General features: G+C 42.4%; 1 protein-coding gene across 1 annotated transcript in view; it reads right to left on the bottom strand.

The window, feature by feature from the left end:
* WDR31 (WD repeat domain 31) overlaps positions 1-15357 on the bottom strand; it is a 163060-nt gene that overhangs the window by 32477 nt on the left and 115226 nt on the right. The window contains exon 8 of the mRNA XM_069241358.1: positions 14311-14452. Within this exon, the coding sequence (XP_069097459.1) occupies positions 14311-14452 (142 nt within the window). The remainder of the gene's footprint in view (positions 1-14310; positions 14453-15357) is intronic.

Below are 15357 nucleotides of genomic sequence, written 5' to 3'. Positions count from 1 at the left end.
GGAGTGTTGTGGTTAAACGGAGATTACCCCTTTCTCACATGAACAACATGTCTCAATCAAACACAGGCAATGAAGGAGATGCAGTAAAGTTTTCAATAGGTTTTATTAACCAAACTGCAATCTATGATAAGTTGCATGGGCTGCAATGATAAGGATAATGAATAATGCAAGAAACAGAATTGTGAACACGAGAGTCATTAACACAAAGACCCCCACCATGGGATATGAATATGTTCTAATACTGTATCATGATGAACCTAATCTCTAACCTAAAGAGAGCTAGGTGTGTTAAACCTAATCTGCCAATGCCATGTCCAGGAGAAGAGCCCTCTAACCCTCATTACCTTGGATTGAGGTCTCTAGCTCAGACTCCATAGAGACACAAAGACTGGCTCAGCGTCAAGGAGACATGTAGCATGAATAGCATCAATGGATTCTGATAGGAATCCCTCTGACTAGCTGACTATGTGAGGTACATTTATACAGATCTGCTCGGACTCCTGACGTAAGTCTGTTCCCAAACAATAGATAACAAGACATGCTTGGGGCGGCAATTACATAAACAATTCAGTTGAAAGCACAAAGTGGGAAAGTTTCTAATGTGAATACCTACATCTTATCTATCTCTGGCGTTAACAGTGACGCCTTAGCAGAGTGGAACTGATAGCATAAAACTAAAACATTGTCCTAACTAAAACAAATGCAGCCATCTTGGAAAGATATAATTAAATAATTGCGCTAAAACAGAGCAAGCTAAGTAGGGTAAAAGTCACTGGGTGATGGGGGCACAGCTCTGCAAGCCAGAAGGCTAAGCTAACTCATGTTTCCCATTAAAACAAGATAGGATTCACTACCCCCTCCCCGTTGCCGGAACAAGTATGACGCCATAGGATGACGCCACCAAAGGTGAATTAACCTAAGCTAAAATGCTATGTACTAAAACAAGCTAAAAATCAATAAAAATAGCAAAAAAATATTGTAGTTAAAACCCATGTTTAAAAAACAGATAAAAACATACAAAGAGATGTAATGTTGACAATGACAAGCACAGCAGGCCAAAGTAAGGGCAATAAATTTGAATTTGGTAAGATAAGCAAATCATCAAACCTATTTAACAGTAGTCATGATCTTGAAGAGCATCTTCGTAGCCATTGAAAGGAATGACCTCAGGAAAGAGGCCACATCGTCAGATGTTAGATCGGTGACAGGAAAGGCAGATGGATCCAAGGAGCAGTAGTACGTGGCAGTCTCCTATGTAGGTTCACCTGCAGAAGTGGCACTCTCCACAGAGCCGAAAAGAGCCAGATCGTTCACCGAGGTCGGCTCATAAGTGGCCTCGTAAATCAGCCTTAGTCTCAAGAGGTGAGACCGTGAATGAACCCTCATCGGGGACGTCAGCAGTTCATGGCCCAGAGGAGGCATTGGCGGAACAGCAAGACACACTGTAAGCAAATGTTCAAAGAGTCACCATGTGCAGCGAAAGACGGGCTGCACACACCGCAGGACTGGTCTGAATGACAGTGGCCAGTCATGCTCCAACTCTTCCAGCAACAGAGCATTAAAGAGCTGAACCATGCGTTCACAGCACAGTTGAGCTGGTGGCAGTGACTCCATCACTCCACTTAGCTGGAAAGGCACAACCACTGTGAATCAGAGGCAATAGCAGTAGTATTATGCCTATTAATGCCAAAGTTATAGGAAAGCAGCCAAACACACTTGAAAAGAGTGAATGGATGGCCGAAGGAAGGACTCCGAAGACAGTCTGGAAGATGGACACAAATCCAGACCCAACAGCCTTCAAGAAATGGATATCCCCGTAGTGCTCAAAGCATTGCAAATTCTGGATAACAGCTCTCCAAAGTGCTTGGGGAAATTGGTATTTAATAGGGATTGCATCTCGGCTGATGATCTTGCAATCTGGAGAGCATACGTCTCTCTAGCCGATGTCAACGTAACTTGTTTTTGGATCAGTAGCGCCTTTAGTCTGCTCAGCTTGTAATAATTTACATTAGCAGTATCAATGTGAGGCCACATTTCTGATACTCTTATCTCTCGGGTGGGGGGGAATGTAATGTGTCCGCAACACATAACGACCTTAGAGACAAATTGCATAGGCAATTTATGGTCGCATACATGAAAAAAAGCTTGTTTTTAAGTTTTCCTTTCCTTCCCAGTGGGGCATCACATCTCATCATGTAGGTGTTGAGCTATGAGCATATGCAGCAAGCGAGAGAGAGAGATTTGCACCTATATAATCAAGTTGAAAGGCATGGACAGCACTTCATATGATGCAGTGTGAACTGATCTTGATGAGAGCTGGTGTGAGCAATCAAAGGACATTCAAGAAAGTGATGTGGTGCTTGCACTGGTCAATGATTAGGTGTTCGGAAGTGATGAGTCCAGCCTTTACAGAGGATGAAATCAGAGAGATGCTTGTCCCTGAGGTGTGCTCTTCTGAGTAAATGCATTTGATTTGATACAGATGTCATACGTTTAGCACCACACCCTAATACAGACTATATGACATTTGTTATTAAAAAAAAAGAAACACAAGTTTCCATTTTTTTCCTACAGAGGATCAGACCATGCATTTTCCCTCTTCAATATGGATTTTATCCACATCTAAGGTGCAAGGTGGAAGGCAGATTACCCTCCTCCCTCCTACTCATTTGTTCCTGGAAATCACTTGTAGCATATTGTTCCTAGAGTTAAGGTCCTGAGTCGGGAGGTGTCTAGATAATTTGTAAAAGACAGATTCAATCCGTTAATCTGTTGTAGGACTAAGCACAGTGCTTTAAACACTGGTTTTCCCCAGAAGACACCACTGTAATTGGCTGAGTATGATCAATACACTTGAACCTAAGCAGCAGATAAGCACTGCATTTTGAGAGTTTCCCTAATTGTATGTAAGTATGTAAAACATGCACACTGGTGATAATTTGTTGGATAAGCCAAAGGATTTGATCTAGTAAGAATCAAAAGTTTCTGACCATTGCCACATAGGCTGAAGCCCATGTCAGAGATCCTCAGTTGATTTCCCTGCAGTATTACAACCCTAGCATCTCTTCTAGTGAGTTGCCAACCTACCAGCTTGCCACTTCACTCAGACAGTTATATCCGGGGAGTGTTTAGTAGTTATGTCTTAAAACAATCTTTGTGTCATTCACATAGGGGTGAAATGTGAAGCAATAATATCTTATTAACTGTGCTAATTGCATTATATAAATAATAAAAAGGATTGCTCTAAAGGATTAGCCTCAAAGGCCGCCACATTTCAGGTAATATGTGGGAGACATAAAACTAGAGATATGCACACCTTGCTGCCAGCCAGTAAGAAACAATGGTATTCACTGGAGCACCGCCCCTTGCTACACTAATGTTTTTGAGTCAGGATAAAATGATAATATGATTAATAGTAACAGACAGAGAAGATACATCTGACAAGGTCAGTGCTGCTACTAATCCTTCATTCAGTGAAAGGTGCAAATTGTCCAGCACGGCTGACAACAGTTATTGCATCTCCTTTGGCTATAACCAACCTAGGCATGGTTTCAGATTTTCTCAGCCTCTAGAACCAGCAATAGGTATTAAGTTACATGGGCCTTAAAACTCCTGGCTTGATAGAATGCTTAGAAATGGGCCAGTATGACAAGCCCTTGCACTGTAAACTCGAAGGCGTTGCTCAGGAGCAAAGGTATGATCTAGAGAAGCAGGCCAAGGTGGCACTAGAATGTTTGGCATTTCCTCTTGTGGTGCTCTTTGAATGAGAGCCATGGATTGCTTCAATCAATGTAGAAGGCAATCGAGTTGCCATTAGTGGACAGGATTAAAGAGAAGTGTTGTAAAAACATGCTGTTGAGTCAGTCTTTAACTGGAGCTAGAGCTTGCTACCGCACAAGAGAATGAACTTGGATTTTGTAGGCTAAGTTGACATCCCCAATTGGATAACGTTAAGCCAATGCATGGCAACACCATGATGTATAATTGTGTGCTGTCAGCATACTAGTGAATAGTGATGTCTTTTGACAAGAAAAGCAGTGCACCAGCTGAGGACAGTTTAAGTGATGCCAACGGAAATACAGAGGTTACTGAGAAGGATTTTTTAATCATCAATGTCAAAGGTAGTCATCATTGAGATCTATGGTGAAAGTAATGACCTGGTTAGTGAAAGCCATTGTACTACAGCATGGGCAGAAGCCTGTTAGATCTGTAGGAAACGGTGGCTATCAATGTAGTCTTGTTGACGCAATTCTCCAATTCTTTTTGGGGTTTTGACAAGAAAGAGGAGGTGGGTGATTGGCAGGTAACTGGCAAGGTAATCAGGTTCACTATGATATTTGAGCAATGGAACAATCTGGCCAGATGTCAGGGGGATGTGAAAGTGCTGTGCAGGGTGAGGCGTGGAGGATGTTTACATACTGCTTAACAACAGTCGGGGTAGTTATTATGTAGAGAGGAAGGAAGTATGTCAATGTCATATGAAGTTACTTTGAGGGAGTTATTATTGCAGGATAGGACTTTCATTGCAATGAGCTAGAAGTTGTGAAATCACAGGACATGGTATAGAGTATTATTGGAGAGGGATTGTCATGGAGGTTAGAAAGTTCAACCTTGCTGCAGTTAGTGAAAACAGGAAAATGAACAACAGCTTCAATGCATTGCAAACGCATCACAAAATCAAGGGCCACAACCACTTTGCTTGACAACGAAAAGATGATTGTTGGCTGATCTACTTACAGAATGACGAAGAGTGGTAGACAAAGAGGCCTACATAATAATCAAGCTTGTTACACACAGATTTGAACTCACTGTCCATCACTGAGATAGTTGTAATCTATTAGGTGCTATTGGCTTTATGGATGGAGAGTCCAAAGGCAATGCAAGCAGTTGTGAGAGAGATGCAAGGTCTCTTAAACAGTTTTTAATCTTTCTTGTAGAACTGGGCTTACGTATGAACCAGGGTGCAGTAGGTTTGGATATGACTTTACTTCTACACATTAGTGTCTGAATGATGGAAAATACTTTAAATGTAGTGTTTTGGCGGCAAAGACATTGTACACATGAAGTGATGAGATGAGCAGTAAGGTCGCCAGGGCATGAAGAAGCAAGAAATGGAAGTTGTTGTAAGACTAGTGGAGGTTGTGATGCACTTATGGTAATTTTAGTGGAAGAGATGTGCAAATGTCAAATTAAATGTAAGAAGGAGTGGTTGTATGCAGAATCAAAAAGGGGTGGTTGAAAGGGTAAGGCTGATATTTTTCAGAGGTTGTGTGTCTTTTCAGAAGTTGACATTTTTCAGATGTTGAGAGGATAAGACTGAGATTGTTCAGATATTGTGTGACCTTTATAGTTGGTACAGAGGGATCCAATGTAGAAGAAGGTTGGTAAGTTGAAGTCAACTATATATGTATTATTGGCAATAGTGATGGTGGTTAAAGAGGTTGAGAAGGCCATGACAATGTGCTGTTTCTTGTATTCTTGTGAATATGCCAAATGTGGGGTGCATTGAATGTATAAGGGTATTGTACTGTGGGCATAGGATGGTGAAAGTGCCAAGCCTGGCGAATGATGGTTTATTCCTGAACCTGTGCAAAGGGGTGTGGCCTAGAGCCTTTCCTGGTCCTAACAGAAGCAGACAGAGTTAGCACCACTACAGTCACCCTTTGCAGGTTTGTTCCTCTGATGATACATTCAGACTATTGGCCTTTGAGCATGCAGCAAAGAGGAAGAGTGAGTATGGCAAAGACCTCACAAAATCAATCCCAAAAGCCAGTAAGTCCTTCGGAAGGTGGAATTAAACCTGTAGCTTCACATTGCAAACAGGAACCTGAAGATGTCCTCCCCCTCCTTGGTTTCTGAAATGCAGTCAAATTGTAAGCAAATAATCTTTTTACTGACCACAAACCTGGGATCCTTTGTGACACAAAGCTACAGAAACTATTCGTTTTTACACTCTGTAGTTTGACTGCCTGTCGCATGTCTAAATTAGTTAATACATTTATGAAGTGCTCTATCCCAGTAAGACCTTAATTTAGAGTTTGGTGGCCATGTTAATTCATCACAAATGTGTAGGATATTTAGTCCAACTTATTACAAGTACAATGTATTGTATGGCACTTGTAAGAAGGTGGAAGGAATATCTGTCACGGTTGTGATGGAGTAACTGATCCCAAAAACTCTCAATCAGACCCAAAGTGTCTCAAAATACTGACCATTTGACCATTTTCTTTATCAGGTATGGCAAGAAATAGGAGAAGAAAGATTTGGGGAATTTGAAAAATAGAATGTGTTTGACAAGAGCCCATTCTCTTGTCATTCGTCTAGTGCTGAGGAAGAATGAAATGACAGTTGACCAAGACCAGCAAGACGAGGCAACACTATAGATCTAGCTTTCTGAGAGGAAGCCTTAAACTTCCAGCCTTTAATTGTTTTATGTGATTCCTTGTTTAAGGTACTAAAATCACAGTGCATTACATTTCTAACTCTCTGGGGATGAACACAAGGTGAGGCTGATTTTCCAGTTTCACCTATAGATTTGTTATTTACATGGGGTTAACGAAATAGCCTAGCCCACGTATAAAACACATAGGGGCTGATTTTGAGTTTGGTGGGCTGAGGTAATCACGACAGTAACGTGGAGTACTGTACTCCCACCATCCACAGGGTATTTTTCCCGCCAAATTTAGAGTTGTCTGCCAGCCCTACCAATAACTCTAAACATTGACAGGAACTGCAGTCAATGAGTCCTGTCAATGTTATAAAAGTTTGATGGACAGCTACATCAAACATGACGGCCGCCCTTCTTACTACTACAACATTTTAGTTTTTTTTTTAAACTAAGTCCTAAAATGTGAATTTGTTTTTGGAAAATGTAAAACAAATAGCCCCCACACTATGGGATTTGTCACCCATGCTATGGGGATCAATATTTTTTTATTGTCTCTAACTGCCAGGATTTACCTGGTAGTGACTAAAAGCAAAAAATCCCCATATAACATCATCTACTCTAAATTGGGCAGACAGTGTTATATGTGAACCGCTGACACCCATTACTCAGTTGGGCCACTGGAGGAGTATTTCAGCAACGGAGCCAGAGTAGGCTACATCACTAACATACTTAAGGTTCCCCCAACTGTAAATGAGGTGGATGGACCTTCAGCTTTGTGGAGAGGGTACCATGTCACCAATGAGATAGAGTACCTTCTCTATGACAAATGCTAAATCTACCCTGTAGGCTAGCATTACAGCAGCTGAACACTATGCAGAGGCCTAACCCAGTCATTTAAAATGTTGAATTGTTTAATTCATTTATTTCAAACCTTTTTACAAACAAAATAAGGAAAATGTAACTTATCCAGTAGACATCTGTTCGTGGCATGTAGTGCTGTAGATTCACATGATTTGTTTTAAGACCGCCATCTAGTGTTGGGCTCAGAGAGTTACAAGTTGTTTTTCTTCAGAGAAAGTTTTTGAGTCACAAGATCGAGTGACTCCTCCTCTCGGTGATAGTGCGCATGGGCATCAAGTCCTTTGTTAGACTGTTTTCCCGCATGAGGGTGAAGTAAAGAGCGTACAAGTGCATATGTACATATATAGTTAATAAATGACATGTCTATGCAATGTATATACATATTTACAATATATAATACTACAAAGGCCATAGGCTTCCGGGGAGGAGGGAGAGGGCATGTGAATCTACAGCACTACATGCCACAAACAGATGACTACTGGGTAAGTAACACTTTCCATTCAATGGCATGTGTAGCTGTAGATACACATGCTTTGCATAGACTGTAAAGCAGTCCCTCCCTGAAAATAAGCGGTGGCTAGCCTGTAGGAGTTGGAGTAGTTTGAAATAGTTTTCTAAGCACTGCCTGTCCAACATTTGCTTGTTGATGAGAAAATACATCCACACAGTAGTGTTTGGTAAATGTGTGTGGTGTAGACCATGTGGCTGCTATACATATGTCTGCCATTGGTATATTCCCTAAGAAGGCCATTTAAGGCCCTTTTTTCCCTAGTGGAATGAGCTTTAGGAGTTACTGGTAACTGCCTTTTAGCTTTAAGATAGGAGGTTTCTACACATTTGACTATCCATCGTGCTAATCTGTTTTTAGAAATGGGATTATCTTTGTGAGGTTGTTGAAATGCCACAAAAAGTTGCTTGGATTTTCTGAAATTTTTTGTCCTGTCTATATAGTACATGAGAGCTCTTTTAACATCAAGGGTGTGAAGAGCTCTTTCAGAAATTCTACTGACTGATTAATGTGAAAGGGTAAAACTACCTTTTGTAGGAATTTTGGGTTTCTTCTAAGACCTATTTTGTTTTTGTGAATTTGACAGAAAGATTCCTTTAAAGTGAACACTTGAATTTCACTAACTCTCCTTAAAGAAGTGATTGCTACTAAAAAGCAACCTTCTATGAAAAAAACTGAAGAAGGCAAGAATGCATGGGTTCAAAAGGTGGCCTCATAAGTCTGGTGAATGCAATATTAAGATTCAACACAGGGGCTGGTAGAGCTCTAGGTGGAATAACCCTTTTAAGACCCTCCATAAAAGCTTTTATAACAGGAATCCTAAACAGGGAAGTATGTTGTCTGTTTTGGAGGTAAGCAGCTATTGCTTATTATTGGACTCTAATGGAGGAATATGCAAGGTTTGCTTTTTGGAAGTGTAGCAAATAGCAAACAATATCCTGTACTAATGCTTTAAGTGGGTCAATGGTTTTAGGCATACAATAGTAGACAAACCGCTTCCATTTATCTGCATAACATTGTCTAGTTGTGGGTTTGGGTGCTCCCTTTAGAATATCCATACATTCTGATGGAAGCTGTAAGTAGCCAAACTCTATGACTTCAGGAACCAAATTGGCAGGTTAAATATGCTGGGATTTAGATGTCTGATTTGACCTCTCCTTTGAGTCAACAGGTCTGGTCTGTTTTGTTTTTTGTGATGTGGTACTACAGACAGGCCCAGTAGTGTTGTGTACCAATGCTGACGTGCCCATGAGGAAGCTATGAGTATCACAGTGAGTGAGGTTTGTTCCATCTTTTTTATCAGAAATGGAATTAGTGAGAGAAGTGGAAAAGTGCAAATATCCCTGACCAATTCAAGCATAGAGCATTGCCCCTGGATTGAAAGTTTGGGTACCTGGATGCTAAGGTTTGGCATTTTGTGTTTTCTTTTGTGGTGAAAAGGTCTATTTCTGGTGTTCCCCACATTTGGAAGTATTGTTGAATCATCTGTGGGTGGATCTCCCACTTGTGTACTTGTTGTGTCTTGCTTAAGAGGTCCGCTAGTTGATTGTGTATCCTTGGGATATGTTCTGCCATTTCCAAATTGTCTGTGCTAGAAGTGACAATTGTGAAGAATGTGCCCACTGTTTTTGCAGATAACACATTGTGGTCATATGGTCTGTCCTTATTAATACTATCTTGTGTGTGATTTGTGTTTGAAAATCTTTGAGTGCTAGGAATATTGCTAGTAACTCCTAGTGGTTTATGCAATAAGTTTGTTGGATTGAGTCCCATTCCCCCTCTATAGTGAGGTTGTTGAGATGAGTTCCCCAACCTATCATTGATGCATCTGTTGCGATTATGGTCTGAGGCACCGGGTCCTGAAAGGGCCTCCCTTTTGACAGGTTGGTGGAATTCCACCATTGCAGAAAGTGGTAAGTTTGGTGGTCCAACAACACTAGATCCTGAATTTGACTGTGTGCCTAAGACCATTGTTGAGAGAGACATTGCTGTAATGGTCTCATATGGAGTCTGGCATTGGGTACTATTGCTATGCATGAAGCCATCATCCCTAATAGTTTCATCATTAACTTTACTGTATAAGTGTGGTTGTATTGTAGTTGCGATATGAGATCGTGAAATGCTTGAATCCTGACTGGTGTTGGGTATGCTAATGCTGATTGAGTGTTTAAAATTGCTGCTAAATATGGTTGTATCTGTGATAGTTTCTGATGAGATTGTTGGTCATTGATGGTGAATCCTAGATTGTGTAGGATGTTTATAGTGTATTTAGTATATTGTTGACTAATTTGAAGTGTACTGGCGTTTATAAGCCAGTCGTCGAGATATGGGAAGACATGTATGTGTTGCCTCCTGAGGAATACTGCAACCACCACTAAGCATTTGGTGAACACCCTTGGTGCTGTTGTTAGCCCAAATGGTAGCACTTTGAACTGGTAGTGCTTTCCTGCTACAACAAATCTTAGATATGTTCGATGTGCTGGATATATAGGAATGTGGAAATAAGCACCCTTGAGGTCTAATGTTGTCATTTAATCATGTTTGTAATAGGGAAGTGTTCTGACAGTATATACAGATTTAGGGGTCTGAGTTCTAAGATTGGTCTGAGAGTACCATCTTTCTTTGGTATGAGGAAGTACACTGAATATACTACATATTTGTGTTGTTTCTTTGAGCAGTTGTGATTGTACCTCTTGTTTTCATACAGTGAGATTCTCCTGAGTAAGTTTGTGTGAACGAGGAGGAATGTTTGTTGGTGTGGAGATGAGTTCTAGACAATAACCAGGTTGGATAATTGACAGAACCCACTGATCTGTAATCTACAGAAGAATGGAGAGAAAGTCACTGTTTATTTGATTGAGAGGAACCTCTGGAAGTGGATGGTTTACGTCCTCCTCTATTGTTTGATCCTCTATTGGAGTCTCTAAATGATCCTTTTGTGAATAATTGTGAAGATTGCTTTTGTTGGAAAGTTGCTGTCTCTGAGGCTGATGGTTAGAAACCCCCTCTAAACTGTGGTCTACGCAATGTACCTCTACTGGTGTGGTATATAACGCACACATTGCTTTGGCTGTTTCAGAATCTTTTTTAAGTTTGTCTATGGTTGTGCCAACCTCTGGGCCAAAACGATGTTGCTTTTCAAAGGGCATATTTAACACAGCCTGTTGTATTTCAGGTTTGAACCATGAACATCTTAAACAGGCATGTCTTCTAATAAGCACACTAGTGTTGATTGATCTGGCGGCTGTATCAGCTGCATCCATATTGGATCTAATAGCATTATTAGATATTGCTTGCCCTTTAGTTACTATCTGTTGTCACCTCTTTTGGTGTTCTGGAGGAAGGTAATGCAAGATTTCTTCCATCTCAACCCAGTGGCCCCTATCATACCGAGCCAAAAGAGCCTGTGAGTTGGCTATCCTCCAATGAATTGCACCTCCTGTGGACTGACACTTGGCCCTTTCCCTGCTGCACTAACTACAATTGAGTCAGGTGGCAATTGAGTTTTTATAAACACTGGGTCTGAGGTTGCAGGTTTATATTTATTATCCACTTTAGGAGTGATAATTGTGGCCTTTACGGGTTCCTGGAAAATATCAGAGGCATGTCTGAGCATTCCTGGAAGCATTGGAAGACATTGATATTGTTTAGGTGTAGATGCTAGTGTGTTGAAAAGGAAATCTTGTTCTATCTGATCTGTATGCATCTGCACATTATGATAGGCAGCAGCTCTGGCTACTACTTGATTGAATGCAGTAGTGTCTTCTGGTGCTGAAGGTCTAGCAGGATACAAGTCTGGATAATTTGGCAGAATGGCATCAGGATCATACGAATCCCATGGATCTTTGTCCTGCTGGTCATCACCAAGGTCATCCCTGAGTGGTGATAGTGAGGATGTGTGTAGTGTCAACTGTACTTCATATGTGGGTGATGGTGGTGGTCTGGATGAAGAGCAGGAGAATGTGGTGGTGAAGGCTGTTTATGTTTTGTAGCCTCTTCCTGCTGCTTGTTTTTGGAGACCTTTTTTGATGGGGGTACATCCTTTAAAGTGTCTTTAATAGTCAATATCCTCTGAAAGAACATTGGAAGGGAAGCAATTATTCTTCCCGTGTCCTCTTGAATTTGTAGTTTTCGATGTTTAGCATCCATCACCTCTAAAATAGGTTGTATGTCCAAGGGTTCATGGGTAGAAGTACTTTGCTTCCTACCCGTGTCTTCTATGTGGAGTGTTTTGCTCGAACCGAAAACGCTGGCTCCGAAGGTGGTGTAGATTTTTTCAGGTCCGAAGATGTCCCTTCTGATTTTTGGCTTGATTCCAAGACTGTTGTCGGAGTTTGTTTGGTCGATGCCAAATGCACTTTAGTTTTTAATCTTGGTGCCGAACCCGAAGTCATCAGGACTTACTTTTCAGATCCGGCCTTGGCCCAACGGCAGTGGCGGACCAACGACTAGTGCTGGAGTCTTTTTTAATATTTTTGAGTGGTGCGATGGGGCAGTTGTACTCACATACTGCGCTGAAGGTATGTAGTGGCTATCATCATCCGAGTGCTATCATCATCCGAGTGCTGATCAGAGTCTTGTATGGAAAATGTTGCCCCTTGTCGATCTTCTTCCTGTGCGTGTTCCTCACCGAAGATATCAGGTGTGTCCTCAGTGGACATGGATGCTATTTCGAGTTGACGAGCTCTACGAGGCCATAGAGAAGTTAGTAAACATACAACTGTCTCGCTTCCTAGAAGAGAACAACATATTCAACGTCTCCCTGTCTAGATTCCGCAAAAACCACAGCACCAAGACCGCCCTCATCGCCTGCACAGACGACATCAGGATGCCCTCATCCTCCTAGACCTCCCCGCAGCTTTTGACACCGTATGCCACCCAACCCCCTCACATGCCTCTTCGACGCCAGAATTTGCCACAAAGCCCTGGACTGGCTCACCTCCTTCCTCTCCGAAAGAACCCAAAGAGTTTGCCTCCCCTCCTTTCTGGACTACAGCCACCAAGACCATCTGTGGGGTTCCCCAAGGATTCTCCCTCAGCCCCACCCTTTTCAATATCTACATGGCTCCTCTCGCCTACACCATCCGCCCACATGGCCTCACCATCATTTCATGCGCTGACGACACCCACCTCATCATCTCCCTCACAAGGAACCCATCTACCGCCAAGAATAACCTACACGCCGGACTCCGCGCCTTCGCCAACTGGATGATAGCAAGCCACCTCAAATTGAACTCAGATAAAACCGAGATCATCATCTTCGGCCCCAACAAGACAGCATGGAACGACTCTTGGTGGCCCACCACCCTTGGTCCACCCCCAACACCACGCACGCAATCTTGCCATCATACTGGACTCATCTTTCTCCATGACTCAGCAAATCAACGCCATATCACCCTCCTGCTTCAACACCCTTTGCATGCTACGCAAGACTTTCAAATGGATTCCTTTAGAAACAAGAAGAACGGTCACTCACACCCTCATAAGCAGCAGACTGGACTACGGCAACCTCCTCTACGCAGGGACCACAGCCAAGCTTCAGAGAAAACTCCAGCATATCCAGAACGCAGCCGCACGTCTCATTCTCAACCTCCCCCGCAACGAACACATCTCCGCCCACCTCAGATCCCTACACTGGCTGCCCATCAACAAAAGGATCATCTTCAAAATCCTGGTCCCCGCTCACAAAGCCCTCCACGACACCGGACCAGCCTACCTCAATGAACTAATCAACTTCCACAAACCAACTCGACAGCTCTGCTCCGTCGCCCTCGCCCTCGCTACAGTCGCCTGCATCCAACGCACCACCTCCGGCAGCAGATCCTTCTTCCACCTCCCCACCAAAACCTGGAACTCCCTCCCCACCAACCCACGCAAGACCCAGGACCTCCTAATCTTCAGAATGCACCTCAAAACATGGCTTTTCAAGCAGTAACCACCCCCGCCTCCCAACGCCTTGAGATCCTACCGGGTGAGTAGTGCGCTTAAGAAATTTGTTTGATTGATTGATTGACTGATTGCGATCCTGGAGAGTCTTTTTAGATCGAAATGATCTGCAGGCATCACAGGTTTCTTTTCGATGATCTGGAGATAAACAGAGATTGCACACAGAATGTTGATCAGTGTATGGGAATTTTTAAGAGAGAGAATTCGACCCGATGGTCTAATTCGGATTGAGTATAGATGGAAAACGCGATAGAAACAATACCGACGATTTTATAGAAAGGTAGAAAAAAGTTCAGAAATACCGAACCGAGATGCACCGGAGCGAGAGGAAACACGCCCGTACACAACAGCAGAAAGAAAACAATCTAACAAAGGACTCAATGCCCAGGCACACTATCACAGAGAGAAGGAGTCACTCATCTCGTGACTCAAAAACCTTCTTCAAAGGAAAACAACTTTTAACACTCCGAGCCCAACACTAGATGGCGGACTTTTGCAAAGCATGTTTACCTATAGCTACAAATGCCACCGAACACAGTCATATTGCTTGGTTTCATCATAATGGCATACATCAATACCTAAGCATTTAGTCTCACACGCCACTTACTGTTGCTTCACAGCCTTGGCCACCAAACCCGTTGCTGCATGTGATGCAGTAGCGCCCATCCTGGCTGATGTCACAATGCATTTGAATATACTGCTTGATGGGGAACGTGTGCGCCACCTGCAGGTCTCGACTGTCCCACATTCTGAAGAAAAAGAAGGGCAGAGACATAACAATGTATGTCACATTTGTGTGCATCAATTAAACCATCAGGATTTGAACAGTGTGACATTGCAGAAGAAACATCTATACAGTCAGAGGAACATTTGTTGAGCCAGGTGATTAACAAGGTCTAGGTACTCTATCACTCTAAGGTGCTTCACACCAGAAGTCAGTAGTGGCAATACTACAATAAGTAGTGGCAGTCAGAGGGAGCTCGAGCTAAGTGAAACAGGACTCTATTGTGTTAACAACAATTAGAGTAATATCACCATTTGAAAAAGTATATGTCGCAAACCTAAAAGCACTGGAAAGCACAAGAGAAATTGACAATTATTCTGATTGCTTGAACAATAACAAAAAATTTATCAATAGCTGAAATTTTCCGGTAGAGTGCATTACATACTAATTGTTAAGGTTTCTAGCAGCTGTCAGTCTGGCCTGTGCCGCCAGTGAGAAAAAGTGGTGGGGGAGCAGGATCATATAATGCAGTCTACATAATGGAGCAGTTAATAAAGATTACAGCCCTTTTTCAGAACTGGAATAAGCAAGACATCCGCAAAAAGCGGTGGATGCCCTATTCACTGTACTTAGAGTGCCAATGACATCAATGCACTACTTATACAGCAGCTGCTGGCGGGCGTCCCACATCTATCAAACTTTAAATAATTCCCTGAGTGGCAAATGACACAACCATTAGTCCAACTGGGAGAAAAGAGATGCAGAGTAATTAAAACAGGGGCTATAAGCGACCTAGTCCAGTGGTTGCAGAAATAGAGAATTGATCAATAAGTCTGGATGACCAGAAGGAGACTTGTGTTGGAGCGGCATAAGAGCCTAGGGATGATTACAGGTGCTTTAGGCAAACAAAATGGCAAAGCTGTAAAGGAA

The sequence above is a fragment of the Pleurodeles waltl genome, chromosome 6, assembly GCF_031143425.1.
Source record: "Pleurodeles waltl isolate 20211129_DDA chromosome 6, aPleWal1.hap1.20221129, whole genome shotgun sequence".
Taxonomy (NCBI): Eukaryota; Metazoa; Chordata; class Amphibia; order Caudata; family Salamandridae; genus Pleurodeles; species Pleurodeles waltl.
This window is presented reverse-complemented; position numbering and strand designations above follow the sequence as displayed.